The 19,001-nt window shown below is 47.1% G+C and overlaps 1 protein-coding gene across 1 annotated transcript in view; it reads right to left on the bottom strand.

Annotated features, from left to right (window-relative positions):
* Positions 1 to 19,001, bottom strand: part of LOC119455307 (tight junction protein ZO-1) — a 212,745-nt gene that overhangs the window by 33,771 nt on the left and 159,973 nt on the right. The window contains exons 17-19 of the mRNA XM_037716704.2: positions 18,199 to 18,339; positions 9,753 to 9,859; positions 3,879 to 4,018 (exon numbers count right to left, since the gene is read on the bottom strand). Of these exons, the coding sequence (XP_037572632.1) occupies positions 3,879 to 4,018; positions 9,753 to 9,859; positions 18,199 to 18,339 (388 nt within the window). The remainder of the gene's footprint in view (positions 1 to 3,878; positions 4,019 to 9,752; positions 9,860 to 18,198; positions 18,340 to 19,001) is intronic.

Genomic DNA, 19,001 nt, shown 5'->3' with positions numbered 1-19,001 from the left:
ACATTTAATCTCCTGGTTTTTAACGTTTCTACTGTTGACACCATCATAAAGGAATGCTGCCGCATCGAGCTAGCAAAAAACTACTGTATCGCCCATCAGTTTTCCTGCCTGCTCAATACTGCCGCGACATCCTCTTGCATCGGCCAAGAGAGCCCACCACCCTCATGCGACAACGTGACTCGTATTGTGCATCGCGAACTTTTGAAATTTCAATTGAAATTGTTTATTTGCTATCCTGCACATTTACAGATGGGGGGACTGTAGAAAAAAAGCTATCCTTCAACAGCTTGACGTGTCTACAATCCCTGTTTCTGCAGGGATTGTAGAAGCTGTGTTTCTCGCTTCACCCCAGCAGATACCCTGGGACAACTCTGCCGCAACCATATTGACACATATACATGTTTATCTTTCACTGGTGGCCGCTTTCCACCGGCTAACAAATGTTAAACGTTATCGCTCGGCGCAGGACGCGCCTGTATCGGAAGTTTCTAGAACGTTATCGATGCTTCTTTCCGTCGCATGTTTTCACCGACGCTTATGTTATGTGATTGTATGACCGACGCGAATTGTCTAGAACTTTCTGGAAGACACACGGGCAGCAGGGATTAATCTGGAACCTTCAATGACTCAGGTATAAAAGCCGATGCGTTTCGCCGCTGATCAGATTTTCGCTGATCGCCGACTGTGTTCGCCGCTATCGTTGTGCTTTGAGTGTAGCTTGCTTTTGTGGGCACAGGTTCGCCCAATAAACAACCAGTTTCATCATAGACAGTTTTGCGACTGTTTTCTTTACCGTCACTACTACGTGACAATATCGTTAAGCCAGTCCATGGTTCGCCAGGAAGTTGCTAACTTGGGCTTTCCCACTGCCTACTCTCTTAATCGCCCTGACGCCAGTATGACTCCTCCTATGACCATGCCCTACCACAGCCTGCCCTTTACTTCCCATTATCGGAATCCATCTGAATGGTGCACACCTGACAACAAGCAGATTTGTTTCTGCTGCGGCCTAATTAGTCACGTTTCCCATCACTGCTGCAGCCATTTGACGCCCCCGCGCCAAAACACCCTTTTTGTGATCCCTACATTTCGTCCCAAAGCACTTCTCCGCGCCGCTTCCACGGCACTTCCAACGCCTCTGCTGCTGACAGCCATTACGCTCACTAACGTTACGACCTCCGTTACGCTCACGTTAGACACGTTTGCCCCAACTTAGCTCCTCTACTTCGCCTGAGTACTCAGGACCCACCCAGCTGGAAAACTAGACGATGTGGCACCTACAGGTGGTGCTGCAATGTCCGATTTGCCACAATATCCTCCACCTGATGCTATCAACAAGGCACAATTTTCGAGATGTTAAAGTCAATGGCACACCTGTCACAGAACCAATTGATACTGGTGCACACATCTCCATTATGAGCATTCACCTTCGCCGTAATCTAAAGAAAATTCTAACACCTACCATCACTCGGGTCATACGCATTGCCGACAGCAGAATGGTTGGCGTGGTGGGAATGTGTACTGCTCGCGTAAGCATTGCTGGTCGCCATACTTTCGTCCTTTTCACTGTGCTTGCCCACTGCCCCCATGAACTGATACTTGGCATAGACTTCCTCTCTTATCATTCTGCGCTCATCGATGGTTCCACAAGTACTCTCTGCCTTGACCTGCCTCTCCTCTTCGATCCTCCTGATCCACCTGAGATTCTCCTAAGTACGACTGATTTTGTTCATGTACCACCGCAGGTCCTAACGCACATCGAACTGTCACTTTCGCCACCAGTTTCATATGGTGATTACATTGCTGCACCAATCACTGCCGTTGTTCTCTCACACGTCGTCACTGTCCCTCATACCGTGCTGACTGTTACCGACAACCGTACATGCTTTCCCGCGGTGAATTTTGGCCTCACAAAGCAAGTGCTACCACAGGCAATATCACTGGCCACAATCAGTGCTTTAACAGATCGCTGCATTGAGACTTTTGCCGTCGATGACTCCTGTGATCCTTGCAAGTCTGCCAGTTGTTCTAACGAGGAGATTGTAAAAATGATTGCCCTGAACCTCTTGCCTAGTGAAGCTGAAGCTCTCCGTAACTTATTGTATTATTATAGAGCTATTTTTTTACCTAAATGACCCTAAATGTCCCTTGGGCCAGACATTCCTTGTCAAACACTGTATCCACACCAGAGATGCTCAGCCAATTCATCGACGACCCTACCGAGTTTCAGCGTCGGAGCACCAAGTCATCAACGCAGAAGTGGACAAGATGCTAGCAAAAGATATCACTGAGCCATTGTCAAGTCCGTGGGCGTCACCTGTCGTGTTATTGAAAAAGAAAGAAGTCACGCGGTGATTGTGCGTGGACTATCGCCACCTCAATCAGATCACAAAAAAGGATGTCTGCCCACTACCCAGTACAGATGACACCCTTGATTGTCTCTATGGTGCCTAGTACTTTTCATCCATTGACCTTCGGTCTGGGTATTGGCAAAATGCTGTGGGTGATCTTGATCGTGAAAAGACAGTGTTCATAACACCAGACGGACTTCATCAATTTAAGGTTATGCCCTTTGGCTTACGTAACGCTCTGGCCACCTTTGAGCGCATGATGGACTTTGTACTTCTAAGGGTTTAAATGGTCAACTTGTGTTTCCTACCTGGATGATGTTATAGTGTTCTCACCCACATTCGGTGCGCACCTTGAGTGACTCTCAGCCATTCTTGGTATTTTTCGCAAGGCTGGCCTGTAGCTCAACTCGATAAAATGCCATTTTGGCCATCGTCAGATAACTTTGCTTGCCTGACGCTACAGGAATCTGACCTGACCTGGCAGAAATTCGCGTCGTCACAGACTTTCCTGTGCCAAACTCAGCAAAAAATGTCTGCAGTTTCCTACGGCATTGCTCTTACTTCAGCCGCTTTGTAAAAGATCTTGCTACCATAGCACGGCCTCTCAAAGACCTCCTCAAAAAAGGTGTGCCTTTTTCATGGGCTCCTCCTCCTTCTCTCGTCTCACAACCTTATTCTTACTCACCACCTCACCTATCCTCGGCCACTTCGATGCTTCAGCCCCTGCACAGGTGTGTACCCATGCAAGTGGCCATAGAATAGGTGCTGTCTTGGTGCAAGTTCAGCATGGTCATGACCGTGTTATTGCGTACGCCAGCCACCTTTTGTCACTTTCGCAGTGAAACTACTCCATTACCGAGAGAGAGTGTCTGGCTCTTGCCCCGGCGGTTGCGAAATTCTGTCCCTACCTATATGGCTGGTCACTGAACATCACACTTGCTGTTGGCTTTCGTCCTTAAAAGATCCCACAGGGAGGCTTGGACAACGGGCTTTGCGGCTGCAGGAGTATTTATATTCGGTGGTGTACAAATCTGGGCACCAGCACACCGACGCCGACTGCTAGTCCCGTTACCCTGTAGACACGCACGACGTCGACGACACGGACCCTTCCGCCTGCATTCTCTCCATCTCTGAACCTTTGGGCATGGCCAATGAGCAACGCCGTGACGCTACTTTGCGGACTCTCATTGAGCAAGTATGGATGGCTCAGTAGGCAAGCGCCTACTGACCAGCCCATACGATGGTTCGCCCTCCAGGACGACATTTTCTACTGCCGTAATTTTCATGTCAACGGTCCTTCCCTTCTCTGTGTCGCCCCTGACACCTTTGCTTAGCCATTCTCCATGAGCTTCATGACGCAGACCATCTTGGTGTCATCAACAAAGTAAATCAATATTGAAGGCTTCTAATGGATTTCAAGGACTACTGTCAAAGGGGGAAAAGCGCTAAAGCACCACACTGTGGAGACATTGTTTGAAAAGCTTTACAGAGGCAGGTGCCACCATTCAGGGTGTGTGGCGAGCTTACCTGGGTGGCGGACGAGCTGCAGGTGGCCTCAGAGCGATCGTCGCAGGCTGAGCTGTGCTACGAGTGAAGCGGTATGGGTCATGTGGTGGTGGTGCCATCTGCCGTCCGTATGCATCATAGGCTGGAGCTTCATAGCCAGCCTGCATGTTATGGGTTTGAAACCATGATTCCTCGAGAAGACAATGTGAAAAGAATGGGGGGGATGGTTGTTTTTCTTACTTTGTGCTGAAAACACAGCCAAAAGTGTGTTTGTATGCTCAAAGATCAAGAACGCACTTGTCGCAGAATGCACAATTGTGCTTACATTCGAACCCACTTATAACAATATTCACCAAGAAAATTTTATTGTTATGAACGATAATTCTTATAACCAGGTTGCACAAAAAAGACAATGAGAGGACAGATATCAAAACATTTTAGAAAGAAGTACCGTATTTACTTGATGTTAACGCGCCCTCGATTGTAATGTGCCACCATTTCCCATGACAATAAAAAAAAAAGTCCTTTACAGTATCGCGCACCTCATGTTTTCATACAGAAGTACAACTTTCTCCCAGGTGGAAAAACAAGGTTTACTCCAAATGCACTAAAGTTGCGATGAATAAAAAATGTCGCAGTTTCACCCAAAAGGTGAAGTATCGATTGCCATAGCACATTAGTAGACAGCTATACGAAGTAAGGATAGTGGTTTTATCAGCCATATAAATTGGTAAAGATTTGCTTACTCACTAAATTAACAAGCATGATGTCACACGCGCACAAGCAAACATGACCACATCTCACTCGATCACTGCAGAAACTAGTTGTCAGAACGCTGGAGTGAGGAGGCGCAGCAGCATGACCATCGTGCTGCATCTCACTTCAACGCAAACTGTAAGTGGCGAAAACACAGCGTGCGGCGGACTGTTTCCCTGCCGCAGATCGCTTTCAAGGTAGGGCCAAGGCGATCGTATCGCCGAAGCAGATCGTCGCAGAATACGTCCTGCTTCGGTCCACTGCAACCCTTCTGTGTTGCTTTGCTGGCGAAAATGGTCTCCTTCTTTGCACAAGTCCAGCATGCAAGTTTCGGGTACTTCAAACGCCCACGATATGGCCCGATTTCCATCCGTCTCCGCACACCTGATCACTTTCCTTTTCAATGTGGGATCATGAAGTCAGCGCTTCGTGCTGATGGAGCTAACGCAAAAAAATGGGAAGACATCTAACGCCTAAGCACACATGGAGGAAGAGGAAGCTAAGGCAGCTAGGCTCATAGCACTTATGAGACAGCCATATTGAAATCCCGATGGCGACATTGTAACGCATATTTAGGGTCGTACTCGATTGTAACGTGCATGCAATTTTCGGACCCATTTCATCGGAAAAAAGTATGCGCTAGATTCGAGTGAATATCGTACTGTCGAATACACTTACTATAATATTACTGGTTATAGCACCACTACTCGGATGCAACAATTAGTAGCTGCAGCATCGAGAACTTTTGTGTGTGTTCTATGGTAAAATAAACTGCTTACTACAATGTTCGGTTAAAACAATTAAATTTCGCTACTAGGCTTCTGCAGCGAAAGGAAAAAGGGAAATCCTGCTTTAGAAAAAAAGCAAACGCAAGCCGTGCACGCTGTGTACCTTCGTTGAATCGGCCACATTGAGTTCCTCTTTCCCTCCTAGCCCTTCGAAACATGAGTTGCAGTTTGTTTTACCATAGAACACAAACAAAAGTTCACAATGTGACGGAGTTTAACATTCCAAAGCAACGCACAGGATATGACAGACACCGTCCCACATCAATTTTCCTATTCAAACACAAACACAGAGGTGCTTTTATTCGGATCTGAATGAAATTTCTTTTATTTGAGGGAGAAAGTTAAATTATGAGTAGTACTACTAGAAAGCAGAATTTTGATTCAGGGCCTGAAATATTTAACGAAAATTGGCAAAAATCAGGAAAGTAAAAAAAATTATCGCAGAACCCATCTCACAATGACTGTCAACGACAATGAAATTGGCATTCAAGCAATGTAGCAACACACCATATTGCTAAAGTCACGTTTATTTAAAATCTGTAGTGATCATTCTGAGACTTTCATTGCTTCGGCTGTAGGCATTGCTTCGGCATACAGTGTGACCAGTATTGGCTCATTTTGCTATGGCACTCGCTTGACAAGGTTGCCCATGAACAAGACGGCATAATGAAGAAGACTGTGTGGTGACAACGCAATGACGATGATGTAACGACAAAGAAGAAATTATGTCGATGAAACGACAAAGGTGGTATGGCGACGATGGCATGGCAACAATCAGATGGTGATTCTGAAATGATGACAATGGTATAATGACGACAACATGACGACTACACCACAAGGACAATGGGATGATGATGGCGTAATAAAGACTGTACGATGCAAACTTCAAGACGAAGCTGGAATTACAACTACGGCCCGATTACGACGGCATGTTCACGACGCAATGATGACGATGGTATGAAAATGGTGGCATACCGTAAAATTCCGAGCAAGCGCCCCCCCTCGAGCAAGTCGAAATTACCGGCAAAGTTAGGGGGGGCGCTATCCCGGAACGGCACCAAAATTCAAGATGGCCACGACAAAATTTTCCCGAAAAAAAAAAAAAAAAGAAGCGCAGTGGGAATAGCATTAAAATTTTATTGAACATGAACTTTATTAAGCCAAAGATTTGTTAGTGGTGTTTATCACTCTCAAAACCACCGTTACTCAAAACCACCGAAAGAACTACAGAAAGAGCGCATCGACGCTGCACCGGCGCGTTGCCGCGACCGGCGACACGAACATTGGTTATTGGTTATGCAGCTTCTATTCCAGGCAAAATTATATCCGCTATAGAGTAAAGTGACGCGTAATGTTCACTTTATTAAAAACCATATGTCCACAGTGAAACGTTTAGCGCTAATGAGAGTTCCGATACAAGTGAAGCTCAGCTGCAGTCCATGGGTACCGACGGCGGACAGCGAACCGCGGCTCGGCCATGCTCGTATCGCAGCTGGTGGCGCCGCAAATATCAGCATGTTTACTTCATCGTGAGAAATTATTGCGAGGAGAGGGTAAAGCGGCCACGGTGGTAACAAAACATTGCTGCTTGGGAGCGTCGGCGGTTCGTGCTGAAGCGCCGTCTGCTACAGATTCGAAGTGAACTGAAAAAGGCCTAGCGACGATATCGGTGGCGAGTGATTAGCAGCGGTGAAGCTGCCGGCGATGCCAGAGCGTAGCCGCGACCACTCCTCTGTCGCCGAATTGTCACGTCGCTGTGCCGCAGGGAACTCCTCTGCGCCGTGCGAGAGGCAGATCTCGCCGTCGGCCGGCGGTCCGTGAACTACAGACCGCCAGCTGCAGTTCGCCCGGATGCACTCGTGTGCCCACTGGGGCGCGCGGGTACGACTATGATTCGATAAATGGCTCATCGGGGCGCCCCAATGCGCATCGGTGCGATTTGCCATTATTTTCGTGAACTGGATGTGGCAGGCCAGTGTTGGTGCGGAAGCGGGGGGGGGGGGGGGGGGGGGCGCTTTCCCGGAACGGCGCGGAAATTCGAAATTGGCAGTGAATTTAGGGGGGGGGGGCTCTTGCACGGGTGGGGGCGCTTGCTCGGAATTTTACGGTAATCATGATTGAATGATGACAGCATGATTATGATAAATTGACAAAGAAGGAATGAAGTCAATGGAGTTGAAAAAGAGGTTATGACGACGACAGCATGCTGACCATAGGATGACAGTTTTTAAGTGGTAACAATTGTGATGACGATGGTATAGAGACAATGGTATATAAACTGTGTGCTGATGATGGCATAACGATGACAACATCATGAGAGTCGGATGAAAAAGTTAAAATGACGACAGCATCAAGGCGACAATATGACAACAAATGTATGACGACTGTATGATAACGATGTAATGACAATTGCATGACAACGATATGGGGACAATGGGGTGACGATGACTTTATGACTATGGCATGATGACAACTGTACCACGTAGCCTGTATGATAATGACGTATGTGACGAGAGTCAGATGACGAGGCTAGAGTGACAACAATGGAACAAACATGACCGCATCACGATGGCGGTATGACAATGTACGTATGACTGTATAGCAACGACGGGACGACGTTGCCATGACGAAAGCCAGATGATAAAGCTGGAGTGACGACAATGCAACAACACACATGCTGAAGCCGTTCTGGCGCAGCGTGGCGCAATTTCGGTCAAGATCCTGTGTTTGGTGCAGGAGTCCCACCCCTGCACATGGCCTTGCTCACAACAAAACATTGTATTGGGCCAGTTGCGTTCATGTCTGTCATTTCTGTGCCTCCCTATTGCCCAGGTTTATTTTGCGCAGTGTTATTGCAATAGCAATACTTCAACACTCCCGGTAAATCTTTTTGCGCTGCTGAGCACGAGATCGCGGGATCGAATCCTGGCCTCAGCGGCCGCATTTCGATGGAGGCGAAATGCAAAAATGCCCGTGTGCTTGCGTTGTAGTGCACGTTAAAGAACCCCAGGTGGTCAAAATTAATCTGGAGCCCTCCACTATGGCTTGCCTCATAATCAGAACTGGTTTTGGCACATAAAACCCCAGAAACAAGAAGAACAGGTAAATCTTTGCTGCCACCATGATGTTCCATATAAAGTTCAAATGCGATAAGATTGCAGCCGCATGCCATATGCTGTAGGTGCCAGGGAAAGCATGTGAGTGTGAGCCATAAGGATGGTGGCTTGATGCATAGCATTTTCTTGTGTGCACGGGGGGGGGGGGGGGGGGGGATGCATGCCGTCTATCACGCGCGCAAGGGGCAAAGCTGCGAGTTGATTGTGTGCTAGGAGGGGAGGAAGGGGGGCACGTTAGTGCGGCTGAGCGCGGTCACGTGCATCTTATTTTGGAGGTAATCTGCAGTGGGTACAAAGACTAGGCGTGTGCAGGGCTGATGGCTTCCTGTGTGCTGTGTTCTTGAGCACCTAGTTCACATTGAAGCAAGAGGCAGCACGAAGGGCAATTCGCTCACCACTGCTGCCACTCTTCATCCCGCCAGCATTGTGACAGCGAGTGTTTGCGGTCACTGAGCGAGATCTGTTCATGTTTGCCTGTGCACACGTAACACCATACTTGTTAACTTAATTAGTAAGCAAATGTTTACTGCAATTTATACGTTCGATAAAACTATGAACCTTACTTTGTGTAGTTGTCTAATAGTACTTTGCTATCACTATCAATGCTCCGCCTTTTAGGCAAAACTGCGACTTTTTTACCCGAAGTTTGTTGACAAGAAATTGCAAACAAAGAGTACGGATGGTTTACGGAATGTCAAGCAGCTTTTGACTTGGCCAGTGACAGCAGTCCTTTGTGGTCACTTACTTTGCTACTTCTCAATCTGGTTAAGCATAGCCCGAGAGGTTTCTTCAAATTAACTTTGTTGCAGCTGCAGTGTCCGCATGTTTAGCAGCAGGTTTACACTGCACACAACCTGTGTTATGGTGAAGGAATTCCTACTACCCTGCTAACATACACATTCTTTTAAGTTAACATTTTTGTTCTCAAATTACGGTGCACCAAAATTTGAGCCAGCTTGTTTCTTGTCATATGGCTTTTGCCATGTAAGCCCTGCTGGGCCTGTAGTAACTCAAAGACAGCTTTAATGCAGGGATTGACTTGGATACAACATGCACGTTGATGATCTCTCTGCTACCAACATTCCATGATCGCTGTCAATCTGTGTCTGTCCCAGCTTGCCTCAGTTCATGATGCATGTGGCGATAGGTTAACTGAAACCAAACTGTCGAGGCGAACACAAACAACCCACTACAGGGCCATTCACCTGAAAATGACCCTTTGGCATATTTCTCACCAGAGGCGTACGGCCATTCGGTCGTTCCAAGGATGCCGCTTTGTGTGCCGTGTTGATGTAGTCGGGGCCACCGGGAATAGCGGGTGGGGGTTCCCCACCTCCACGACCTGCGCACGGTGCCCAATGCTCAAGATGAAAATTCTTTTTATGACAATTTCATAATTTCATGAAGACAATTTGCACTAAGAACAACACCATGATGTTGTTAAGTATGAACAACAACTTCAGCTTTATTACTTCTTGTATACACTAGAAATGTCCTCCTGGGCTAAAAGCTGCCATAACCAGCTTGACTGGACCCAGGCGGTGTTGTACAGTGTAGACTGCTTATAACGTAAGTCGCCGGAGTCGCGGATATCTGCACTATAAGCGGTACCACACTATAACCAAAACAACAATTTTCAAGCCCTGCATGTATGCAAAACATGTATACCAAGCATGAAGACACGCTTTGTACTAACATAATCACGATGTAGCCGGCGCTCTTCAAGTTCGACAGCTTTGCACCAAGTCAAAACGAAACAACTGTTTGCCGCAACCGCTGTGGAAAAAAACCGTGACCGCTATTGACGCGATTATGAATGGCGACTTTGCGGTGCTGAAGGCACGCGCCCGACGCATGCACCAAGTCTGGACGAATTAACTATCATTCGCTGCAACAACTGCAGTCGAAACCGCGGTCGCTATCTAAGCGATCATCGATGGCGACTACGCAGTTTTTTAGGCACGCGGCCGACAAGCGTACCGAGTAAAAACGAAACTACTGTTCGCCACAACCGCTGCGAAGAAAACCACGGTACCGTGGCACACACAGTGTCATTCTAAAAGCTTGCCACGCTGGTCGTCGCAACCGCCGCTCGGCTCGCCGCCTTCGCCCTTCTGAGTCGGGAACGACGGCACGGCTCGTACGGCCGCCGTCACGTCCTTCCTACAGAGGTTATCGTCGGTCGAAAACTCCGGGGAACTGAGCACGTTCGCAAGATTTTTAGCGTGACTCGGTTTTGAACACGGTGTCAACATGCATCTGCGTTTGCGCTTATGTGTGCAAGGTTGCCTACATACGTTGCCTATATACGGCCGACGTGTCGGTTGCTGGGTCGCACATAATATTGCAAAAATGATGTACTAAAACTACCGCTCCTGGAACATTGAGCTTTTGTGAGAATGTCAGTGGTTACCAGCGCCATATTGGAAAGGCGTCATGTTGGCATTACGCGGTGGTTATGCTTATATTTTCGTGAATTTGGCAATCTCGAGACTTCGCTTATCTCTACATTTTTCCAGTTTTTACTACTTCGAGTTAACGGGGTATTACTGTATTATGTCAATGTGGACTGTTACAATCCCATTCGAGAATACTACATGCAGCGCACGTTTCGAGCAATGAAAACACTTAGTTTAAAAGAAAATTGTCTCTGAAGGGTCCACATTCTTCTAGTGAAATTGAAATCGCCCAGCCACGAGCGAGGAGTTGTGATGTTGCATACGCCATTACCGCCTTTTGCTGCCATCGATGAGTAAAACAACACCCAACAGCCAGATTTGTTTCTTTCCTTATTTCTTTTTCTTGCGTAGAATGCAAGAGTTCAGTTCAGTTTTATTATTGCGATAGCAATTATATGGACACTCCAAGTACATTTCTGCTGTGGCCGTCGCTGTGAGGTTTCGTATAAATTCCAACGGCAATCAAATCATCGCCACACGCCGTACACTGTGTGTTCGAGTGAAAGCGTACGCGGGGGAGCCAGCAATCGCTGCTCAATGTAGTGCACGCGAGGGAGGAAGGCAGGGCAATAGCCCACAGTCTTTTTTTGCGCGCGAGGCGAATGGGAGGGAGAGGGTGTTTTGCTCCCTCGGCTGCTGCTCACAGCACGGCTGTGTGGGCGCCGTATCTTGAAAGCGATCTGCTATGTGGGCGAGTGCGCGCCCGCGCAGACCTCATCCTCAACGCAATCTGCGATGGGGACAAAGTGCATGCGCCAAGTGCCGGTAGCTTCATATGCACTGTGTTTTTGACGTATAGTTCGCGCTGAAGCGAGGAGAGAGACAGCATGAAGGTCAATTTGCCTGCTGCTGCTGGTGTGCTTTCTCACTCTGGTGTTTTCGCAGCGAGTTTATGGGTCATCGAGCGAGATACGTTCATGTTTACTTGTGCACACGTGACACCGTGCTTGTCTATTTAGTTAGTAAGCGAATGTTTACAACTTTATACGGCCAATTAAACTACTATCTTTGCTTCGTATAGCTCTCTACTAATTTGCTGTCGCAATCGATGCTTCGCCTTTTGGGCGAAACTGCGACTTTTTTTCCTTAATGGACCCTTTTTGGGGGGCATTACATAAGGGGTGGGATTTTATTAAGATTAACAAACAAGCAGTGAAAATTGTTTTAGTATTGAAGGTGATTACTAGTACGGTCTTAAAAAGTAGATGAAGCGATGGTGACGACATCCCAGGGCAGGCCATTCCAGTCTGTAGCTGCTCAAAAAAAAGAATGAGACAATAAAAGTAGTAGTCCGCGATGATGGGCGGACAACCTGAAGTGGATGAATGGTGTGGTGAGATATGCATGCTGGTGGCTCTTATATATATATAAAGTGGCTGATTCAGAGAAGGACGAAAGAATTTATGATAAAGGACAAGACTTGAAATTCGCGACGAAAAGAGAGGGGTGGTAGGCCAGATTTTGCCTTAAGAGATGAAATGCTGATGTAGTATGAGTAGGAAGAGTGAATAAACCTAGCGGAACGATTTTGGACTGCTTCTAATGCACTGATTTAATACACTTGGTGCGGGCTCCACATGGCAGATGCATATTCAAATTTTTGTCAAATAAGTGGTTTATACCTGAGTAATCTTACATGTGGGGGAGCAAGACAGAGATGGCACTTTAGAAAACCGAGTGTTTTATTCGATGCTAAAATGATGTTACCAATACGGGTTCGCCACGATAAATTGTGAGACAAGGTTATTCCTACATATTTATAAGATGGTACTAATTCAATTGGGGTGTTAACGATAGAATATTAGGAATGATGTGGACTGCGGCGACGAGAGAAGGACACGAGTTTGCATTACGGCCAGAAACCAACTGTAGATACAGTCGACAGCATCTCAAAACATCTCATAAATGCAGAAATTTTGTGCTAGTCACCTAGAAGTGCGCCCAGCGGCCAGCTCATGCTATAACATGACAGCAATGATCTCGCCTGCCTAGATCCAAATTTATTTGCTACTGCTAATTGCTCACCTCCGTGACAGAATGAATAAATGGTAAAATTAGCCTTCGCTTCGTCTTATCTCACACAGAGTACAAAGCATCCGAGATCCACCCGAGTCTCCGAGGCCATGGAGCGACATCATTTACCGCTGGCGGCACAGAGTGCATTTTTACTGGTGATGACAGCACATATAAACTAGATTTAATAATCTCTAGTTCAAACACTGGCCTTGTGGCACGTTGGAGATTTTTTTTTATGCGCACACAATTGTACTGATTCAGACAACAACAAAAGTTTGTTGTTTGTTGATACTTTCTTTTTTCCTCAATATCACGCTTATGTATACTGCTGAAACCACTTTTAACGATTCCAGAAATAACGATCTATCGGTTATAATGACCAGATTTCATTGCATTCACAATTTTCCGATGCGGCCTATTGAAACTGTCTCCAGATATAACGAAAGTTTTTTAGATCGCTGTAATGTTACAACGAACGCTTGGAACCCTGCCACGGTAAAAAGAGGGCGCATGCGAAGTACCAAAGCACGGAGGCACAACTAAACTGTGCACACGGCAGCGCCCCAGTCCAGTCAAACCGATGATACAGCCTTCAAGCTGAGCGAGCGACCGCCAGGCACGGATTTTGGAAACTGCGAAGAAGGCATGGAAGAAGGTCGCTTGCATTCAAAGGCGGAGGAGTACAGCATAAAGAGCACGCCGCGAGTGTGGAATGGCACGTGCGCCGGTGCAATATCGGATGCCACGACGGCAGCACTCCCTTTCTTGTGTAATTGTCCGTGCGGCACCGTGTGTATGATGCCTATTTAAAGGGGCCCTGAAATACCCTTCAGGCTTGGTGAAAAAACACAGTCCGCGGGTAGTGTACGCTGCTGTGAACATCTCAGCCAAATTCTGCAGTCAGTGGGCCTCGCAAGCAGAGTGCGAAGTCACCTTTCTCTCAAACGCTCTCTTTTCAACAGAACCCTTCTCCTCACTCTTTTCTGGATGCTTTATTTCGTAATATTCCGATATGCGGCTGCTATTGGCGAATAGTTGACATCAATCAAAAAGGCTGTTTGGATCAGTGCGATTCTTCCTACTGCTACTGTGTATGTTTATTGACACAGTTTAATAAACAGGCTGAAGTAAGCGAAAATCTGATTTCGATTTCAATAATAATGACATACTTCCGTAAGAAGCCAACTATCGTCTGCTCACGCTCTGCCGCAGCCGCCCCTGCATAGGAATAAAAATTTGGCCACCCCACTTATCGGTGTCGTAGCCATCGGGTCTCGCTAATTTCGACTAGTTTTGAACACTTAACTAGCCTCGAACCACGCGAAACTTAAGGTCAGACCACACACATGCTTACCCGTGCGCGCTCACTCCTGGCTGCTCCTGGTTAGACGCCTTGGCAGACTTCGCTTTATAATGAGCAATTGATAGCACTTCAAAATGCGCAAGTTGGATGTGGCTACTCGACGTCGGTCAAGCTGGTGGGGGACAAAGCCGATCCGCACCATGTAGCATGGCCAGACTGGAGCATACGAGCCTGAGCACACACTCAAGCCCTGTTGTGCACAACGGAAACGCTGCACATACGCACAGCAGTTGCAGGTAGCTGCAGTCTGCTATGTAGCGTAGAAACCACGGCCACCGTGGCGCGCCGCGACGAGTCCACAGGCTGAGCACACTGCTGTGAGGACAACCGCATTTGGTCGTCGTAGGCGCCAAAATTGGAAATAGGGGCCTCTACGTGAACATCCAAATCAAATTTGAACTGCGTGCAACGGTTACCTTCAGTCAGGCTCATGGTTGTGGGCATGCCCCGCTCCGCCGTAACCTTTGCAGTGAAAGTCATTGAAGAAGGAGTGGAAGCACCGCAAATGGTATGTTTCATTTCCAATAACTCCGCTTCTCCTGAACACATCGAAGAACCTTTTGTCGCAGAATATTTCTGAAATAGCGTATTTTAACTTTAAATGCATTTCTCGACCTTGCTAAAAAGTGGTTCAGGGCCCCTTTAAATGAGTTGTAGCAACCATCTATGTTCTTCCACCATGGGAACAACGGCCGCTCAAGCGTTGCTTTTATTACTGTTGATATTCATGCGGCCCGAGTCGGCGAGAACGCTGCGACTTCACCACACGCCGCTGCCACGCAATATTGCAAGGGTCGGTGGTGACTACACCGTTCTCAGATTACACTTCGTCGACGCTTCGTATAAGCATTGCCGATTGCTCGTAACAGTTCACAATGACATGCTATCTTTTGAATATTGCATTTTCTTTTTTTCGCCTGAAGTGACACAGATAACGTAACTTTACAGCTCTTGTGTAGCTGACGCACAGTCATAATGCTGAAACCACAATGTCCGAGACCGTCGCAGAATGACGGCAAGTTTACACTTGCGGCCAACTAGAATGCTTCACTCTCATGTGCAGCCATGTCCCATTGGTAGTATAATATATCACAAACCCTTGAATAATAAATGGCGGTTGTGCTCGCAGCATTGAAATGACAGGTGAGCTGAACAGGGTGCCATTTTGAAAGAGGTTGTATATGTAGCGTGCATGTGTTTACATGACGCACTTGCGTAAACACAAATAAACACAAGTAAACAGACCTACAACAGGAACTTATTTGCATCGAAAAGGTTAAGAGGCTGGAAGAGGCAGCGACTTCCAATGCACCAGCTGACACCAGAGGCCCTGGCTGCAGTCATGGACACCACGTGCATTCAGCGCGAATGCGAAGAAATGCGGATGGCATCGGCAGCAGCTCTGTACGTTGCCTCGTGGGTGCAGCTACAAGATCTATGACACCAGATTTCGTTCTTTTGATGGACGTTTCTAACGGAAATTTGCAGCTATGTGTGGAAACGCATCAGGAACAAAAATTACAATGAAAATGTGGTTTCCGTACCAAAGTGCTACCAATTCATAACTGCAGACGCCAGCTTCAGTGCCATTATTTATTGAGTGTTTATAAGGGTGAATCCATAAACAAACTACTGATATCACGACTATTTTTCGTGGAACTATCAAATTCGTTGTAAACGCGTGTTCGACTATAGTTGTCCCCCAGTGAGACATGACAGTACAACAGGGTCCGTCTATCACGTCATTTGAATATCACGTGCATATTATTGCCTCTTTATAATGAGCTTCAAGAGCCAAGAAAACAAGCACAGCATGATGCAATACAGAAACTACCAAAACATGAACACGCGTGCGACGCGAAGCCAACCTTTTGACCATCCGCCGCGTCTGTGTCAAGGGAACAGCAATGAGTTCTTTATTCTAAGAATCGTATAGAAGTAGACAAGTAGCATTTTTTTCTATGTTATAATGCAATGCAATCATCTTTTTATTATCAGTGGTTGAGCGCAAGTGACAGAATTATAATGAGGTCACAACAAAGTGGCAGCAAGCAGCTGCTACATGATCAGGCTAGTTCTAGGACATCCCAGTAGAGTCTGAAATCATGCCCCATAATTATCTCAATTTCTCTATTACTAAAGCTCTGTTCTGGATAATATTGATGCCTTAGACATTGTCGAACATTGATCTATCACTTAAACGTTACCTAATAGTTATTATCTTTTGTGTCCCTCTAAATGCGGGCTGAGTGGAGTGGGTGGTGCTGCTATGGGTATGCGCCCGAAGCAATGAGCGGGTCCAAGAAATCCGGCTCTACTGCTTTTGTATTTTGTTTTAAGTAGATTCTGCCCTAAGCTGGACACAAATAAAACATTGTAAACCCTTATCGCCTATACAACAATTATAAAAAAGCTTTAAAATTCAGGAATTTTATGATAAAATTGTGTAAAAGTTGGCACCTATGGTTAGGTGACCATCAAGAAGCCCCACAAGTGCAGATGTTATCTGGGTGCTAGGACAAGTCATAGCGTATGTGGGGGTCTGGTACCTCACAGGAGTAGTACCAACCACCGCGGCTTTGGGCTTAGCGAACCTCAGCCTCGTGTCAACCATAACTCTGCGTAATCTGGCACACCGCTGCAAGCTTAGCCTGCAAAGGGCACCGAGTGCTGCCTGGCAAGAAACACAGCATTGCTCTAAGTTAACACCCAGCACTGCACAATGCCCGGACCCGAGGTGGCATGGGTAGCACCAGGGCTCCCATGCCAAGGGTGAAAAAACAAAGCGCCACTAGCATATTGCCACGAGATGAGGGCTCCCCGCGACACGCCGCTAAGGGAAAAGTGTCCTCGTGGTTAGGCTGCATACTCTTGCAATGACCAATGGACGTGTTCGCGAGGGCTAGGGCAATCGCGTCACCTTGGGCCTCCAATAAGTGCAGCTCGATGTTGTGCAATGACGCATGAGCAATTGCACTGCACTTCGGCATAGCGTTCAGAAAGAAAGCAACAGTAGGTGTAAGGCACCATAGATGAGCTCAATTCCGAGTGATGCCCAGAACAAAGGGGCCGGCGGATGAGAAGAAAAACACGTACTACACACCTGACGCTTTCCCAAAGAGGTACGCCCTCACGCTAGCTCTACCGATAGCGCCGGTTGCGCCGCTGTGACTGGCATGGCCAGCTGCGCAAAGTGCCATCACTACAAGCCGGTCTGTGGAAAAAGCCACCCCCAAAATCATGCCGGGTTAAAAGGGAGAGGCATAGGGACATCAGAATAGGTGAATGCCCGCACAAAGGTGGCAGGCTGCACCCCAATCCTCACAGACTCGGGACAAAAAGTTCATAATAAAAGCAGTGAAGAGAGTTGACAACATTAAGTTGCCATTCACTATACTGGAGTTGGACATGGAAGAATACATTATATGCACATGCAGGTGTCGTAAAACAAAAACGCAACAGCTCGCAACCATCTGTCAGCACTCTTACCACATTACCTGCTTGCACAGGAGGCAATGTGAGCAACGTGGTTAGAGGCAGCACAAACGACAAGGACAAAGAAAGAAACCCACACACGACGAGTGCTGAACTTCCACTACATTTTGCTCGCAAGAAACGCTTGTTCAAATTCATATTAACAAGCCTTTTCCATGATAAAATGTAGTTGAAGTGCCGCAGCCATTCTGTTCTCTGTCTTGGTCATTTGCGCTGCCCGTAACCATCAATCAACACCAACTCACTGAATTTTCCATTCTTTTGAGAATAATTCTCTGCTCCCGTCGAGGGCGAGTAGAACAACCCTGCCTACATGAAATGTCACTGATGTGCCTCTGATACACTCACCTGGGGAGCCAAACAGCCGTTCCTGGGCAGTGCGCGAGAAGCGGGGAGGCTTGCTGCCACGGTCCACCTGAGGAGGCTCCGGCAGCACCCGGGCCAGCTTGCCGCCGCCACTACCACCACCACCAGGGGGAGAGTACATGCCTGTGCACACAAAGTGGGCAACACAATGAGCTTTGCTGCTGCTGCTGGCCGCAGTGCTCGCTCTTAGGTTAGCAGAAATTCAAGCCACTCAAGCACAAAAGTGACTGCAAAGTACAATTCACAATAAAAAAAAATACCAATGACAGTTGCTCACTGAACCTCTGCCCATATCTAACTGCAATTGCTATGTATTACATAGTAAAAATAATTGCAACGAAAACATGCAAATCTACAAGTTTTGTTGTGGCAGATCTACACAAATGTTTGCACATCAAGTTGCTCCAGCCCAATTTCACAATACTAGTGTTAATTGCGCCATCTCCACTGTCGTGAAGGATGCCAAAATTGAGGGCTGAGCACCAAGGCATGGCTACTTTGCAATCGTATGGTTCTTTTTGTCAAGTGCTCTCATGCACTGTGTGCACACAAGGCACAGCATGTGCTGACAAGTCTCCCAAGGCGACTGAGGCATGGCATGCCGCCTTTGCAATGGCCGGCCATCAAAAAAACATACCAAATAAATTATATAAGATGGGGCATTTCGATTAAAATAAGGCACCAACAAATAATTCTGTGTTTGAATATGATGTCACGATTATTTATTATGCGTTCCATGTAACCGTGAGTGTAACCATGAGCCTGACTGTCCTGCCAGACTATAG

The sequence above is a fragment of the Dermacentor silvarum genome, chromosome 6, assembly GCF_013339745.2.
Source record: "Dermacentor silvarum isolate Dsil-2018 chromosome 6, BIME_Dsil_1.4, whole genome shotgun sequence".
NCBI classification, from domain to species: domain Eukaryota; kingdom Metazoa; phylum Arthropoda; class Arachnida; order Ixodida; family Ixodidae; genus Dermacentor; species Dermacentor silvarum.
The sequence above is the reverse complement of the archived record's forward strand: the minus strand, read 5'-3'. Positions and strand labels throughout refer to the sequence as shown.